Here is a 17,800-nt window from a genome sequence, read left to right on the forward strand (position 1 = left end):
TAATAAGAATAGTGACTAAAACAAAGAAAAGAGATCATATCACACCAGTTCTCACATCTTTACATTGGCCTACAGTGAATTTTAGGGTGAAGTATAGGGTTTTACTTTTTGCTTTCAGTCATAAAGGGGCTTGCCCCATCTTATACTGTTGATATCCTGCACCTTCAAGTCCGTCAGAATCTTGAGGTCCACCTCTGATCAGTTTCTTCTATCATTCCCATGGTCTTGCTTAAAATCCAAGGGTGACCGTGCCTTTGCAGTTACTGTTGTCAGACTTATGGTCTCCTTTGGCATAGTCTGCCGTTTCAGATCAGATCAGATCAGATAAAATCCATCAATCAGTTTTTAAATTCAAATTAAAGACTCATTTTTTACTCATTAGCATTAGCATCTTGGATATTAGTGTTACATGACATCATTTGATTATATTTTATTGTTTGATTTTATGTACAGTACAGTACAGTATGCTGTCATGCCTGTCAAAGTATGTTAGCTTAGCCATTTCAAGTTGTAATGCTAAAATCATCCCAGAATTTGCAGCAACCATCCTATACAGCCATGTGTTTTATGACTCATCCACTAGCACACCTCAAATAGCCAATCAACAACTCATTGACTTAACTGAATAAAATTAATTTCTTAAATGAGCTGGTGGTGAAATTTAATAAATACATGGAATGGCTGAGGTGCCCCTGTAGTGAGGTTTGGGAACTGAAGCGGTGTTCATCTAGCCATACGACAGAGAACAGAAGAAATTCTTACTAGTTTTCATTGTGCTACTCTTAATTTGCATATGTTCTAATGTTAAATTGTGTTTTTTGTTCTGAGCAAATGTGTACTTACTACACATTTCTTTTGACTGCCTAAGACTTTGAGTACTGTATGGTGATTACTATTATTGGATTTACCATTATATACTTTATGGTACAATCTTATGTATAGAGTCTGTTTACTGTGTTGTACAGCACTTTGTAAACACTTGGTGTTTTTAAATCTGCTTTACAAATAAAATTACTTGACTTGTATGCTGTCCAGCTTATAATATACGTTTTAAGTAAAAAAGAAGAAACATTTCTCTTTGGCCAGAAGCTCTAAGACATTAGAGTACATTATGTTTTGTGAGGCAATTAAGGTAAATCTTCATCCCCATTTCCTTTGTTGTGCTGGTTTCACATCAATACTTCATGCATCCCATACAACAGGGACGAGCTCCTGCATTTTAGGGGTTCAATTTCATACAACTCTCCCGGAATTGCTGTACACAACTGAAGAAATTCCACAAGGAAACTCCGCTGGAGAACTTTGCTCATCATGCCTCCAACAAGAAGAAGAAGCGGCAAACTCGAGGAAGAAGAGGCAGCTCTCTGGAGCAAATTCAGAGATGCAGGTTCCAACCAGCAATTCCTAATTTACTTCTTTCTATTGTACGTTCACTTTGCAGCAAAACTGATGAACTGCGACCACCCGTAAGGTGCTTTAAGGAAACATTGCTAAATGAGAGCATAACTGAATTGGTGGTGGAACTACTAGCTTTCTGCTGCTCACAGAAGATTGTGATCCTGCTCTCCATTTCAAAACCAGGCAGAGGAATATGTCTGTACATTAATAAACACTGGTGCAGTAACATCCCTGATTTAAAGGAAACGTGTTCCCCAGAGCTAGAAAATGTTAGTATCTGCATGCCTTTTTACTCTCCCAAGGAATTAGAATTTGTGGTACATCCACGCTATGGCAAATGCACACTCAGCACGATAGCAGCTGGCTGACCAGGTTGCAGAGGTAGAGCTGAAACACCTAGACTCTCCAGTGATCATCTTGGGAGAATTCAACCACAGCAACCTGAAACTTCCCCATCAGGGAAGGCAAAACCCTGTACTACTGCTACAGTACCATCAAGATGCATACCAGGCAAATATCTGCACGCACTGGGCAATTCTAACCACTCACTCTTCCATCTCATCCCATCATAGCTGCCAAGCCTGAAATTAAATGCTAGTCACCCCCTACATCAGCTTTTTGGAGGAGACTTGCATTCCAGCAAAGACCATACAGTACCTGGATATGACAATAACAAACCCAGGCTTACAGCTGAGTTAAAAAGCCTATGTTTTGCTAAGGAAGAAATCTATAGGAGTGGTGACCAGGCTGCATATTAAAAGGCTAAGCTCACTCTCAACAGGGCAATCAAGGCTGACAAAGAGATATAGGGAAAAGGTATAGGAGCATTTTTCTTCTATTGACTGTTCCTCCACATGGAAAGGAATTTGTACCATCACCAGCTACAAATCATAACCAGCATTCACTAAAGCAAACCCAAACCAGCTCAGCACTTTTCACTCAAGATCTGGAAAACAAGGAACTGACGTGACCCACCCCCCCAACTTGTGACACCTTGCCTACCTCCCCCTCCCCCACAGAAGGCTCCCTCTCTTTAAAGGTTCCATCTCCTCCCATCAGCATCACTGACCAACAAGTTCAACTCATTTAACAAACTCGAGGTTACAACATAAATTCAGCTCAACAGAACCAAACATATACAATTTGAGAAGAACAATATCACAACGCTATAAGCAATCTATATCAAGGCAGGTTTTCTTACTGAAACCATGATTATTTCCCGAGTGCATGGACACAACAGCGTGCCGTGTGCAACAACCAATCAATCACGTAAGCCTGGACGGCAACAGGACTGCATACTTGACTGAAGCGGAACAGAATTATTATGGTAAAATATAAAGAATTCAAAAGTACAATTATGGCGAAGAGCAACACCGTCGCCGCTGCCAAAGCTAGAGAGGCATGCTGACAGAATCACTGACAGCGAAAATGCATGTGTGCCGTTTCGTTGTTAAGAAAATGATAATATTTGTCTTAATTTCCAAAACTCTGCTTTGTGGGTTTTGTATTTATTTTGGAATGTCATTTTGTAATAGTTTTTTATTCATAATCATTCTGTTTTACTATTCAGTAATATATTAACTAGTCACTATTCAAAACCCATTTAATATTTCTTTATCCATCTGTCTGTCCGTCTGTCTCTGTCTCTCTCTCTCTCTCTCTCTCTCTCACACACACACACACACACACACACACATATGTTTGTAATTATATCTTTGTGGGGACTCTCCATTAATTTCTATGGGTAAAACTCTAATACCAACATGACGACCTTAATCCCTACCCAGCCCTAACCTTAACCATAAGTAACCCAACAAAATTTGAGACTTTTGGCATTTTTTTTTAATTGCATTCACAGATTTTTAATAAAATTGTGGTTACCCAAATAGGGATCTGAAAAATGTCCCCAAAAGTAAGTAAGTTTTACCACACTTTGGGGGCATACTGGTCCCCAAATGTGACCTAGGCAAACACACACATACACAGCATGGGTATGTGTGTGGCCAGACATGATGACAACGGTGTTGACGTATTTTATGAGAGTGACATCCATGTTCAATAATAATTACACCATTTAGGGTGCAAAGGGTAAAACAAATGGACTAATAACCATAAAACTAAATGTAAAATGTGGATTAAGCAATGGATTATGGAGCATAATGCACACCACTTTATTTTCAGATTATGTATTTCATGCATCTTTATTAAAAATTGCACTGTGTCCACTTACCACCAGTGACAGCTATTGAATGTGAAATGCATGTGCAAATATTCATATATAAAAATATGTCCATAAAGTATTCTGGACATTCAAGGGATGTGCAAGAGTTATGAACTCATGAACTAATATCTCGTTACAGCAGAGATTGCCTCTTTTCATACATATTAACAAGATTTAGCACGCATAGTGAAAGAGCTTGAAACCCAAAAATGATCTGTGTGCTGAATATTGAATATAAAGCTAACTTTACTGCAGTCACAGGATTTTCGTGGGCAAATTATTTTGAGATTTTGCGAAAGCCCATTTGTTACGTCAAGTAGCATACTTACTTTTTGTCTCTGATTGGTCCATGCACTGTTTGTGATTCATGAGTCTGAAACATAATCTACTACATAGCAGGTTAGGCATGTAGTCTGAGTTACCATGGCGATGTACCATGTTAAATGGCAGGACATACTTCACTGCATGCAGACTATGCTTTTGCGCATCCACACGCGTAATGGACACGGACCCATTCATACTATGGTCAAGCCCTCACAATGCACGCTTGTTCTAAAAGTCGTGGAAAAAAATACTCAAGTACAGACTCCACACCAAAATATTACTCAAGTAAAAGTAGACATCATCCAGTAAAATGCACACTTGTGCAAATTAACTGAAACAAGCTATCACGTTTATATACATACAGACTGGCCACATTTAAGATGGACATCACAGTCACATTAATTCATACTTATCGCCCTCGCAACCAGATTTAGTACGTGGTGGTTTTATAAAAATTGCATGGGAATAACCCAGGATGGGGCACCAATCCATCGCAGGGCACACACAACATTCATGCCTATGAGAAACATTGGCAACTTCGATTTACCTTAGAATGTTTTTGGACATCCAATGTTTTGGACATTTCTGTTTAATTTGACTCTGTATCATCACACTTGAAGTGGACACTATGGTGAACTGTGCAATGTGCAGAGAAGATTATTGGCTGCCAACTCCCTGCGCCTAAAGTCTAATGGTTAGGGAAGTGTGCTTGTGATCAGAAGGTTGCTGGTTTGAATCCCTGGCTAGCAAGGTACTGTCCCCATGCACTGTTCCCCAGGTGCTAAATAATAGCTGCCCACTACTTTGCCACGATATCACATATGGGTTAAATGCAGAGGACTCATGGGGTTGTTGTGCACTGTGTGGTGTGATGTGTAACAATGACAAACACTTCCAATGTACTCAACAAGAATGAGGAAAAGGACTATGAAAATAATGCGTGAGCCCTGTCACGCTGATCACATCCCCTTCCAGTGTGTCTGTTTCAGTGTTTTGGCCACCACCAAAACAAACTGTACATTTTTATACATGACAAACAAAAGGATTCTGATTCTAAAAGCACTTGGTTAATTAATCAGAGGCACTTCATTAAGTCAAGCAAGGTAATGCGGCAGTGCTGAGACCGAGCGCAATGCACACGCATGCAATCACATGCAAGCCCTGGGGAGCCCCACAGCTATGTCGCAACTTTTAGGGCACACTGAGGGAGCCCTGCCCTGCTAAAAGACGCACTGGTCCCCTTCCCATTCAAATCCACCCAGCCAGGGACCAGGAGGCTGCTGCTGTTGCTGGGCTCATGGGAAGGGGCCCAACCAAACACTCAGATATGCCTTAATGGGTCTGGAGGTCCAAGCTAGCTCTCTGTCTCTGAAGGGTGCCCTCGTCACAAGGCTGGTATAATTACTTACGGGGACCTTGAAGTGCAACAGCTACTATCTCAAAAACCCATAAAAAGCACCCCTGCCCCCCAAAACACATCAACAACCAAACAGCAGTAAGCGATAGCCAACCCCACTGACATGGAATTCTAATACGCCGAATGAATGCCTGGGAGCATCCGATAATGGAACTATATTTCATCTGCAGCATGGGGTGCACATCTCATCAGGGCCTTCCAGAAAGCCGTGAGCAGCGCGTTCTGGGAGCACATGCAAGCATGACCCACCTGATCCTCCTTCAGCCAGGTACAGGTCCCGTGCATAGAGCACTGAATCCAGCATGGATTCAAACAGGAGGAAGTAGCCCTACAGGACAGAGAAAAGGTTTGTCAACAGAAAAATTCTAGGGAGAATAAAGAATTGAAAGTAACCTGCTAAGATTTGTTTTGTTTGAATATTCACATTGGCACTAAAACATCCAAGCATATGTCTATGACAAATAAAATCACAATCATCTGCAAAAAAAATTAGATTACTGTGGTACATCAAGGTTAAACAATATTAGCCTAATTTTATCACAGCATGATTTCAAATATGAACTTATCATTAAGTTGCAGTGGTAATTAAAACAAAGGTTAACAAAAACAAACAAACAAACAAACAGGGTAGTTTAAACAGAGAAGAAAAACCCCAGAGGTAGCAGTAGCTAGCTGAGTGAGTGCGGCGACACACTCAGCTTGACCAGTGAAATACCGCATAGGCTGCTTATGCACAAGAGCTTCACAGATGGGCTCTGCCTCACACCAGACAACAAAACGCTGCTAGTCAGGGGGGCTGCCTCTGCGCTATACTCAATGCAATGCAATGCAACACAGCGCAACTCCATGGTAACGTAATTGGAAACAAATCATACAGTGTGTGACTTGGAATGGGTGAACAAGGCAGGAATATTCGTATTCCTCAGATGGTGAATATCATGGGCGTGGTTAGGTGAGATCACTCGGGGATATAGCCGTGAGTATTTTAAGCCGAGCCCCGAGTATTTTAGTCCCGATGCTAATCTACCTTCAAAAAAAAAAAAAAAAAAAGTCAGGCCCCAGGTAAACTTGACTTAGCACCTGATCTTTTCAAAAGCTAGAAACACCCCCTGGTGAACATATATGGTTTTGGAACCGGTCTGTCTACGCCGCAGACACTTTCTCGTTAATGAGAACGAGAAACAACTTTAATAGAGATAGCTGGAAAAGAATTTTATAAATATTTTTCAAACTTTGCACACACATTGTATGGATGACAAACTGGAAGTGATCAAATTGTGAGACTGATCACCAGAAAATTGAAGCAGTGCTGCATAGTGATAGCAGTTTCAGACGCTTGAAACTCAGTGCAATAACTGAAATATGTAATAAGTAATTGATATATCTTTTTCAACCTTTTCATACATTTTGTACAGGTAAGGATCTGGACCTGATCAGAATTTGAGAATTGCACCAAAATTGAAGAACAATTAAAAGAAAAGTGAAAGCCAGCTCAGAGCCTTGATCTCATCAGCATGATAACTGAAAAATACTTTGTTCGATCTTTTCTGAGCTTTCCTGGCAAATTGTATGGGTGATGCTCTAGACCAGTGGTTCCCAACCTTTTTTAACTCACGGCCCACACAGCCAAACACATATGTTTCCGCGGCCCACTGCGAAAGAATTTAAACGATCCCGCTTTTTGTGTCGGGTTAAATAAGTACTCGGAAGCAAGGCTGTTAATTGTCTTTATTGAATAAACTGGTAATTTATTTCATTATATATCAAATTATGATTTATTTGATTTTGACTAGACATTTTTTATTATATTAACAATATTACAATTTCTATTAATAATAATTGGCGGCCCCCCTGCAATACCGTCGCGGCCCACTAGGGGGCCGCGGCCCACAGGTTGAAAACCACTGCTCTAGACCTCTTCAAATTGAGACAAATCATACAAAAACCGAAGCAATGGCACTTAGTGACAGCAAAGACAAGAACATATGAAATTTACAAACGAGAGGAGGCCATTCGGTCCATCAAGCTCGTTTGGGGAGAACTTAACTAATAGCTCAGAGTTGTTAAAATCTTATCTAGCTCTGATTTAAAGGAACCCAGGGTTTTAGCTTGCACTACGTGAGCAGGAAGACTATTCCAAACTCTAATTACATGCTGCATAAAGAAGTGTTTTCTCAAATTCAGTTTAAAATGTTCTCCCACTAATTTCCACCTATGGCCACGAGTTCAAGTAATTAAACTAATATTAAAGTGGCCATTTGGCTGAACAGCATCAAGGCCTGTTAGAATGTTATATACCTGGATCATGTCCCCCCTTAGTCTCCTTTGCACAAGGCTGAACAGATTCAGTTCAGCTAACCTCTCATCATAAGACATTCCTCTAAGACCAGGAATCATTCTTGTAGCCCTACATTGAACCTTTTCCAAGGCAACAATGTCCTTTTTAAGGTATGGTGGGGTCTTACCAAAGAATTGTAAAATCGTAGCATCACTTCCCTCCACTTAAACTCCATACACCTAGAGATGTAACCCAACAACCTATTGGCGTTTTTTATTGCTTCCCCACACTGGTGAGAGTGGGACATGGAAGCATCAACATACACACCAAGGTCCTTCTCATAATCAGCTTCCTTTATTTCAGTGGAACCCATAAAATATCTGTACTTTATATTTCTGCTCCATGCATGGATTACCTTACATTAATCTTCCCTAGTTTTGCTATTTAACTCCATCCAGTTTACAGTTTCAGTCTAATAGCATTAAAGTCAGCCTTCCTCACATTGTATATTTTTGTTTTGGACTTTGCTCTTCGGACACTAAAATTAACCTCAAATTAAATCATGTTGTGATCACTACTGTCCAGTGGTTCTAAAACCTCTAATTTTCCAATCCTATCCTGGTTCTTAGATAAAACAAGATCAAGGGCATCTCCCCTGGTAGGGGTATTAAACAGATAAAAAAAAAAACAAACAAAAAAAACAATGCTGTACTAATTCCACCATCTCAAGTTCATTTACAGAAGAGCCAGAGACTGTGTCCCACTATATCCCAGGTAAATTAGAATCACCCATAACCACCACATCATTTTTATTGCTCATGATCCTGATATCGTCATATAACATTCTGCTTTCCTCTGCAGCTACTTTAGATGGTGCTTAACCTTGTGAACAGGAAAACTATTTGTTATTCTAACTATATTTATTTCATTTGATCTTGGTGGATCTTATTATCACTTCACAAAAACATTACATGGATAAAAATAAGATCTTCTCTCACTATTCTTGAGCAGTTTATTTCTTCGTTTATTATTACTATTATTTTTCATTATTTATTGATGGAACAAACAATGTGTAAAGATGCACGATACAGCCTTTTGGTTAACATACCGAAATTGCTGCCCCCCTATTAAAACTATCAGTATCCAAAGTTAGAAGCACTAGAGCTACTACTGAAATAATGGAAATGATTCCATTGAATGATCAGCCATTTTCTATAGTGGGGGAGGAGGGTTTTCACTGGATCATTCACAGCTGATGAAAAGGTCTAAAACTGCCAGCCTATGAAATGTTTATTATTCATTATTAAATCAGACCCACAGATCTCTCTTTCAAGCCACCTGCACAAGTCTGTTAATACTATAGGTTTTGCAATAATAAAATTAATTTGCTCAAGTCTTTGTAATAAATCATATGTAACCAGTTCAACTTGAGAAATTTCTTTTATATCTGACAAGTAGACACACAAGGTTTCATCCAAGGTTATGGCCATTCAAAACTATGCACTGTAATAACACTTACATGTACATACCACCAAGTCTGTATCTCAGCAAAAAGACATAATGTCTCCAACTCCATCAGGCCAATGTTACACTATAGAGTCATCTGATATCAAATAACCTAGTTTGAGAAAAAATTCCAAGGTCACCCTCTCAGATTCCTTTAAAAAATGCATTCACAGGTACTCCTATACCAAGCTTATGGAGAAATTCCAACTATCAGGGCTGTATCTCTAATAGCTTTGAGTACAACCTTTTGAAAATTTTAATTAATTTATGCATTTTGTCAACTCATGGTTTCAGTCCAGCTTCCAGCATTCATAGCTCTTTTGATATGGCACTTACTGCTTTGAAACTTTGTGACTAGGGCTAACTTTGCAGATTCAAAAAGCAGGTCATGAAAATGGTCAAAAATGATGCCCCCTTTGATAACTATTTACTGAAACAGTATGTCAGATAAAACACTCAGAGTATTTTCCTGACATTTCTGACATATTACGCTAGGTGTATGCAATAACCATATGTATTTCTGTTATAGGAGTGTCAGAATAATGTGTTCAATTTTGAGACTTGCCTAATTTCATGTCCTCATTCGAGCATTTGGGCAGTTTACCATCATTTTCATATTTTTACCATGTATTCTTATACCATGTGGTCTGACAAAAACCTGGTGTTGTTGCCTGAGCTTCCTTTTGGAGCTATGATTGTTTTAAAGAATGAGCTGTCATGCTAATGTTGCTGCACAAATGCAACCAAAAAACCAATATTACATGGTGAAACCATGGTTCGCAGTTTCAAAATTGCCACACAGATCTAATTACATTGTTGAATTTGACAAAGTTATCCCTAGTCACAAAGTTTCAAAGCTGTACATGGTATATCAAAGGAGCTATGAATGTTGGAAGTTGGATGGAAATGCTGAGTCTGCAAAGTGCACTAAATTATTTACAATTTCAAAGGGCTGTAGTTTCAAAACTACTGGAGATAAGGACCTAATATTTGGAATTTCTCCATATGTTTGATATAGGAGCATGTGTACATATTTTCAGAGAAACTGAGACCCTCTTGATGATTTGATATGGAATGACCTGTTACGATCCCCAGTCTAGGGTTGGGGATCGCCAGAAAGGGAAGGGAAAGGGAGAGTGGAAGACGAGACAAGCGGGGAATAAGGGAAAAGGAACACGGAAAACAAGAGGGATCTTTTTTATGTTTTTTTTATAACAAAAACAGACACAATATCTGACAAGAAGTGCCATAAAATTTGAAACAATTCTATATTCTATACCTAAGACTGTTCATTCGTTTGTTCATTCTTTTTATTGTGCAAGAGGAACATGTTAGTGCAGTCATGACAATACGCCTTCTGAGAAATGTGAAGATTAGAAGCATTACCCGTCCCATCTAATATGTGTTCACCTCATACTGAAAAACCAAATGGGATAAAACTTGTCTCGTATTTTCTGTCTGCACAATTTAATAAAGATATTTGCTAATATAAGAATTTTTTAAAGGTAGGGGCTGTACAATCTGTACAATTTTGCATCATTATAAAGAGCTGAGCAAGAAACATATACTACCATAAAACCCATAGTATTCACGCACTTCACTTCATTGTCTGGCTTTGTGGGAAATTGTGCAATATAGAAAGAGCTGTAGTTTCAGAGTTATGTATCATGACTAGGGGAATTTAGATAAAAAGCACATTTATTGGCTTTCACATTTCCAGTTGGTTCATCCAGTGATTCTAGAAATTGTAGAGGGTGACACGGCTATCCAGCGAATAAATTGCTGTTGTTCCGACAGCATCCTTTCTAATTTAATCCAATAATATAATTGTTTAGTGAAAACACATCCTTTCAAAAAAAAAAAAAAGAAGAAATATCACATGACGATCTCAGGCTGAGTTATGAAGTATTCATTGAAATGACAGCAGTAAATGTTTATGAACTGTGGAATTGACTCAACCCCCCACCAAAACAGGCTCCCTTACATGGTCTCACTAGCAAGGTTTCCAAGGTTTTCCCCTCTCTTCCCACCTGCTACCCAGAATCCCCTCTGCTTGACACGACCTCTGCTTGACCCAGTTTTCTGCTTGAGTAGACACCATATTACCCAGAGTATTATTTCATTATTACTAAAAATTGAGTTTTTGTCTACATCATTTAACACGTCTGTGAACCACCCAAATTGCTGACTTGTATACACTTTTCTATTGGTCCTCACATGCTCAGCAGCACACAGTAAACTTCAACTCATAAACAGCCTGTACTTTATACACACACAAACACATGCACACACACACACACACACACACACACAAACACAAACAACTACATAAAAGCTCATCATTTCAGTAACCACAGGAATGCTTCCCACCTTAGCTCACATTCACTCTTTCATTTCACCGACAATGTTCTTCTGAGCAATTTACAAAACCATTATGGTAGCAAAATTACATCCATCACAACAAATGAGCACTTAAGAAAAGCATCTCAGCACAATGGACAAACATGCCAACCTTGTCGATGTCCAACGCTCTCAAACATCCCGTTTGACCTGGTCTTACTGGCAATGGGTCTGTAGACCAAATAGTGTTATGCAAGTCGGCTTTATGATGATGACCATGCTACATGATTATGCTCCAGATAAGAGGCGGTGAGAGGCTCGGCCTGTAGGGGAAACAGTGCTAACCATTATGGGGGGGGGGGACTGGGTATTTTGCTACTTTCCAGTTATGATAAATCCACTGCCTCAGTGTGACCAGTCTCTAGACAATTCAGGACAAACAAGCCTGCATGCTGATATACAGTAAAATAAAAAGCACCGGAAAGCAATTCAACTCAATTTAACTTTTTAACAACCACTGTCCTCTACCTGAACCATATTACCCGTGCTGCCTCCTCCCCTTTCCTACTTCCAGCCAATGGCAGCATTCCTGTGTGAGATAGCAGCGCTCTGTCCTTGGTCCAGCGCCGGGCCATTTACAGCCAACGTGAGAGGAATGGACGGCCGGCGGAGCAGCAAAAGTACGGCACTCATCTGCAGTGTAATTTAGAATGTAATTTCACAGGCTGCTGCCTCACCTGTAGGGGAGCCATCTGGACAGAGAAATATACCTGACATGGTCTCCCATGATTCCCTGCCACAGCCCCACCCTCTGCACCGCTGCAAGTGCATGTGCACTTTCCTGCATTAACGCCTTCACAATTAATTACCGGAAAAAGCCGGTACATGCTACACAGACACGTGGGTGGAATATCAATTCTGGGGCTCCACAACATGGTGGAGTTACCATGAGCTGCCTTGCTGAACACACCCTCTGTGCTTGTATAGAACTAACATACTGTTCTCTGTATCTGTAAAGAGGCGACACAAGAGAAATATAAATTCAAAAATGTAATACTTCCCTCCTCGCCGTGACGACATGCAGGAAAGCCGTGAACCTCGTCTTGCTATGCTCCTGCTGTGCACGGCTGTCACGATGATATCAAGGTAAGATCCAAGGTATATAAAATCCAGTGATCAGGTATTTTAAATGATCTTGTATATATGAAGTGCTGCAGCACTGTAATGTGTTACTGAGCATGGAGAAATACAAAGAAAGTCGTTTCTCTTCAGTGACAAAGAGTCTGACACTCACCAGACGCTGTTCTCGCCTTTGCACTGTGGAGGCCCATTGATTTAAGGTTAATGAGGTCAATGTGCAAAAAGACACGGGGACAATAATTACACGAGGCAGGAAATCCATGAATGGAAGGCAGAGCAGATGTCAGGGTGACGTGGCAAGATGCAGCAGGAGTAAAAACCCTACAACGGGAGACTGAACCTCACTGAGGATGCCTGACAGAGCAACTGACTGGGACGGCATGTAAGACAATGTCGTTACCCTCACAGTTAAGCCTTTCTACCATTCAAATATCTAGTACTGCCTCAGAAAAAGGGGGAAATTTTAGGGTAAAAAGATGCAACATGCCATTAAAATATCGCATAAATGCTCAGGAAGTATAATCTACGATGTTTGTAGGACGGAATTCTCTGAGGCAATCATAATCATTTTAATCCTTGCCATTTAAACCATTCCTAGATGGGTGTGTGAGAAATGTATTTATTTTGAACTCTTTTTTTGCTTTATAAATATTCCAATAATTTCTGCAGTAGAACAACATTGCAATATTTGAAAAATTTCCAATTTTGTGCAGCTCTTGTATATATATATATTTTTTTACTTCATTTCTTATCATAAGTACATTTTTTCAGGATGGCAGATATATTTTGTATTTGCAAGCCAATCAACAATATCAACAATAAACACGTTTGCCAATTACCACATCAAAGTACCAAAAAAATACCCCAGCTGGTTTAATACTTGTTACTAGTACCTGACTGGAAATCAGTGAAAAAGGGAAAGGACCAACTTTTTAGTAGCAAATGTTTGCTACCTGGTGCAGTGGAAAAGCATCCTCATTTTGTCCATGGGGAACTGAAGAGGTATTCCAACAAAGTAAATTCCCCCTTCCAATACCAGTCTTCCCTTCATCCAAAGCGAATTCCTGCTACCAGAGCACTACAGATAAAATTAGCGAAACAGAGAGGCTAGTGGTGAAAAAATAAATAGAAAGTGTAATACGGAATATTCAGAAAATGGGGTAACATATATAATAAATAATAATAAAATATATTTATTGTATTCCCACGGAATAAGTTTAAATGACAGATGGCTGTATTCACCAGATGTTGGCTGCAAGCTCCATTTTCTGCTCTTGGTCGCCCTCTGTCTTGCAGTTCCTATTTTCCAATTTTGAGGCTATTATGAATTGTACATTTTCAGGTGTAGCTATTCATCCATATAAGGCCCTTTCATACACCCACCATGAAGCAGCACCAGGCATTACACAGGTGTCTTTGCTAGAAGGAGCCTGACACAGTTGTGATTTTCTCGTCCAGCGCCCACGTCACTTAAATAGCAAATATACCTGCACCCATTTGAGCATCCATGGGTGTGTTGGTCTTAAAATTAGATGAAGTCAGGCACACAGTTGGCAGACTGTGATCTTAAGGCAGCGAAAAGCAATTGTGTGATTGACCAAAAAAACCTGGGGCCTTATTAATCAAAGATGTTTATGTACAAGACGCCCGAAATGCATGTACCCAACTTTTCATGCAAAATCCTGTATTTATCAAACAAAACTTCATATGAAAAATGCACATATTTATGAAAACTGTGGCATACACAACATTTTGGACAATTTGGTGATACCCATTTTAAAAAGGAGCTGTAGGTAAACCAGCAAAATGACCGCATGCCAGCCAGCAAGTCATACTCTCAACCTGTGTCTCCACGTAAAAAAAAAAATACAAATCTAAAAATGTAAACTGGGGAGTATTTTAATGAATATTTTTATTAATTCCATTTATTTATATGAGCCAAAGACTATGCAGTTGCCTTTGATAATTTAATTTGTTATTTCAAATACTATGTCTTGTCACCTCTTTCCATGAATTAAACTAATTGTCATGGGTTGTACAAAATGTGAATTAGGTGTCACATTCATATGCATAAATCCACTTCAGTAACAAAAACGAAAAGGATTAGATGGAAGCAAGTTTTCACGGACCATCAAGATTATTTGTACTTATTTGTTTACTGTTTACACTATGTCTAATGTCTTTGTTTGTTTTGCATTAAATGTATGTTTCCCTACGCTGTAAGTGAACAAGCAAATGCAAAAAATGCATTTGCAGTTATGTCCAGTTTTCCAAATGTAATCATGGCAAGTGACTGCACTATTCAGCAATGTCATTTCTTTCTCTCTATCTTCAGATCCGACCACGTTTTTTTTTTTTTTTTTGTGGCGTTTTGTAAGGGTGATAGAATTTACTGCAGTGCAGTAAATCCACCTTTTAAGATTCAACTTTATTGCCATTACACAAAGTATAAGTAATCTGACAAAGAAAAGCAGTCTGGCATGTAATCCGCAAGTGTAAATTAGTGCAAATGTGCTAGAAATAGCTGTGCAATATATGCATGTGTGATAAATCATTAGAAAATGTACTTCTAAACATTTTTTGCTTTGATAAACGTGTAGCACAGACATGCAAAAGGTTAAAAATTACAATGTGAAAGGTCATTACTGTGTACATATAATGAGTATACATTACACATATTTTTAAGAATTGTGTATCATAATGGTTAGTTATACTAATTATCAAAATTAGGTAATTGCAGTAATCATGAATGAAATTGGCTAATTTTTACAGTGGGACCCCTGAATCCATGGTTTCAGTCATCGGCGGTTTACGATGGTGCAACAGAAGAAGTTTCAAAAGTCCAGAAACATTTCAGAAGTTTCGAACCATGTGCCAAACAAGTACGGGCTGTAAGCCTGAGTACCCACAGTTGGCTTTTTTCTCATTACAGGTTATGTACAAGTTCATGATATAATATTTTTCATTATGAAATGTGCAACAGCTGCCTAAATCAGGGGTGGCCAATCTTATCCGCAAAGGGCCGGTGTGTATGCGGGATTTTGCTGCAAAGCCCTAATTAAAATACTAATTAGAGGACTGATTGACTGAAGAGTCCTCATACCTGGGTTTGAAGAGCAGACCTACAGGTTATCCCAAAAACCTGCATACACACCGGCCCTTTGCGGATAAGATTGGCCACCCCTGACCTAAGTTTTTTCATTGTTCCTTCATCCTTTAAGGTGTATAAAAACATGATTTTCATTGCTCCATCTTCCCTGGATGCATGATATTTTTCCATTTTATCGTCTCTTGAGAATTAGGCTAAAACATCAGAATCCCTTTCATTCAACGGAGTACAGTACAGTACATTAGTACTGTATAATAATCTACAATGTACTTTAATATTACTGCATATGATGTTGGTAATGCTTAAATGCGCGTAATTTATTAATTATTCTTTACCAGGAGTCTGAAGTCCAGGGAATACAATAATCTTTTTTCTTGTTACACTCAAAGGTGAGGAAAAAACATCCACATTATTAGACTTGGAAACAAAAATTCAAATTGTCTGCTCAAAAAACATACTGAGAAGCAAAGAAGAGACAAATGAGAACAAATGGCAAGAACCCAAGGCACTGGGTATTCATCTTAGGCATTGCACATTAATGAACACATAAAGCTTCTCTGGGGCCCACTCTCTGATTGAATTTACCATTATACAGATGTCTTCTGGGCTGATAATGGCATTTTAAAGCTGTTCAATTTAAGGCACATTATTTCTGATTTTTTCATTTCAGCCTGTCCATCATGCACTATAGGCCAATCAAATGCATTGTTTCCTTACACGACTTGTGGAGGGACAAAATGCAGAGAGATTAATCAAGGAGAAGTATAATCTCGAAAGAGGGCTGCTGTAACTGCAATGTATTCCCCAAACAACCCTGTCTGCCTAATCCCTAATCGTCAAAAACTCACCACCCTGTACAATTTCTAGAAGTACTGGATGGAATACCTGTAAAGGTGAAAGTTAATAAATGTGTTTTTACCTGAAAGCTCTGAGTCCTTCTTGTGATATTTAGGTCTTGTGAGCCGATATTTACTACCAATAATTCCCTTTAAAATTGTGACCCATATTTGTTTGCAAACCCATGAACTAAACAGTTAAAAAAAAATGTCTACTGCGTGAAATTATTTTAACATCAATAGAAATGTGTTTTGCAAACCTTGCTCTGTTGAAATTTCAAGAGGGGCATCCACCAATAAACATTTCAACACCACAAATTTGACTGATCATCTTAAGGTGAGACTATGAAGAGATTCTGAAAAAGAAATCCGTTACAATAAGAAAGCCTGCAGTACTGCAAGCGTTTGATAGCAAAAGAAAATTCAGTGCAGAGAGAGTGGAATCAAAAGATATTACTCGGAAAATTGTGGAGTTTATCACACTTGATGATCACACTTTCTCCATTATAAATGTTTAATGTATAAATATATAATATGTAATGCATTTTGTAATTAAATATAGTGCTCTGTAGTGATGGAAAAAATGACTCTTTGTGAACATTTGCTGTATTTTTTGACCCCACTAGAACAGGGGTGGGGAGCCTTCATGGAGGGCCAGTGTGGGTGCAGGTTTCTGGGATGACCTCTCAATCAGCCAATAACAGAGGGCCCCAGGACTGGAACTGAGAAGCACTGCTTTATAATTGATATATTTAGAGGTCATCCAAAAATCTCACACCCACACCGGCCCTCCATGGAACAGGTTCCCCACCCCTGCACTAAAATTAACACTGTAGAAAAAAAGGGTACAAAACAAAACATGCCCAAAAGCAAACCGAAAGCACCACTTAGTGGTGCCAAAAAATACAGCAAATGGTTCACGAAGCATCATTTTTGTCCATCACTAGTGCTCTGGGACTGTTGTATGCCAGAGTTGGTGTTTTGTTATAAAAAATAAACAAATACTTTTTCATATTTTTGTAATGAAAATCATTTTTAAATTTATTAGTGTGAATTGTCCCTTCAAACTTACTTAAGCAGAACCTTCCAAACAATTGGTATCAGATTTTCAAATAAATGGCTGCCAGTATGGGCCAGAAATGTCCTTATCAGTGCATCAATAATAATAATGTATTATGCCTCCCACTCCAAATTTATTCTCCTGACTTTTAATGAGCAAAAACTTTGGAGA

General features: G+C 38.9%; 1 protein-coding gene across 1 annotated transcript in view; it reads right to left on the reverse strand.

The window, feature by feature from the left end:
- The window catches only part of prmt3 (protein arginine methyltransferase 3), a 70,714-nt gene that overhangs the window by 18,260 nt on the left and 34,654 nt on the right, over positions 1 to 17,800 (reverse strand). The window contains exon 11 of the mRNA XM_023818817.2: positions 5,610 to 5,688. Coding sequence (XP_023674585.2) covers positions 5,610 to 5,688 — 79 coding nt within the window. The remainder of the gene's footprint in view (positions 1 to 5,609; positions 5,689 to 17,800) is intronic.

Source organism: Paramormyrops kingsleyae, chromosome 11 (assembly GCF_048594095.1).
Source record: "Paramormyrops kingsleyae isolate MSU_618 chromosome 11, PKINGS_0.4, whole genome shotgun sequence".
Classification (NCBI taxonomy): Eukaryota; Metazoa; Chordata; class Actinopteri; order Osteoglossiformes; family Mormyridae; genus Paramormyrops; species Paramormyrops kingsleyae.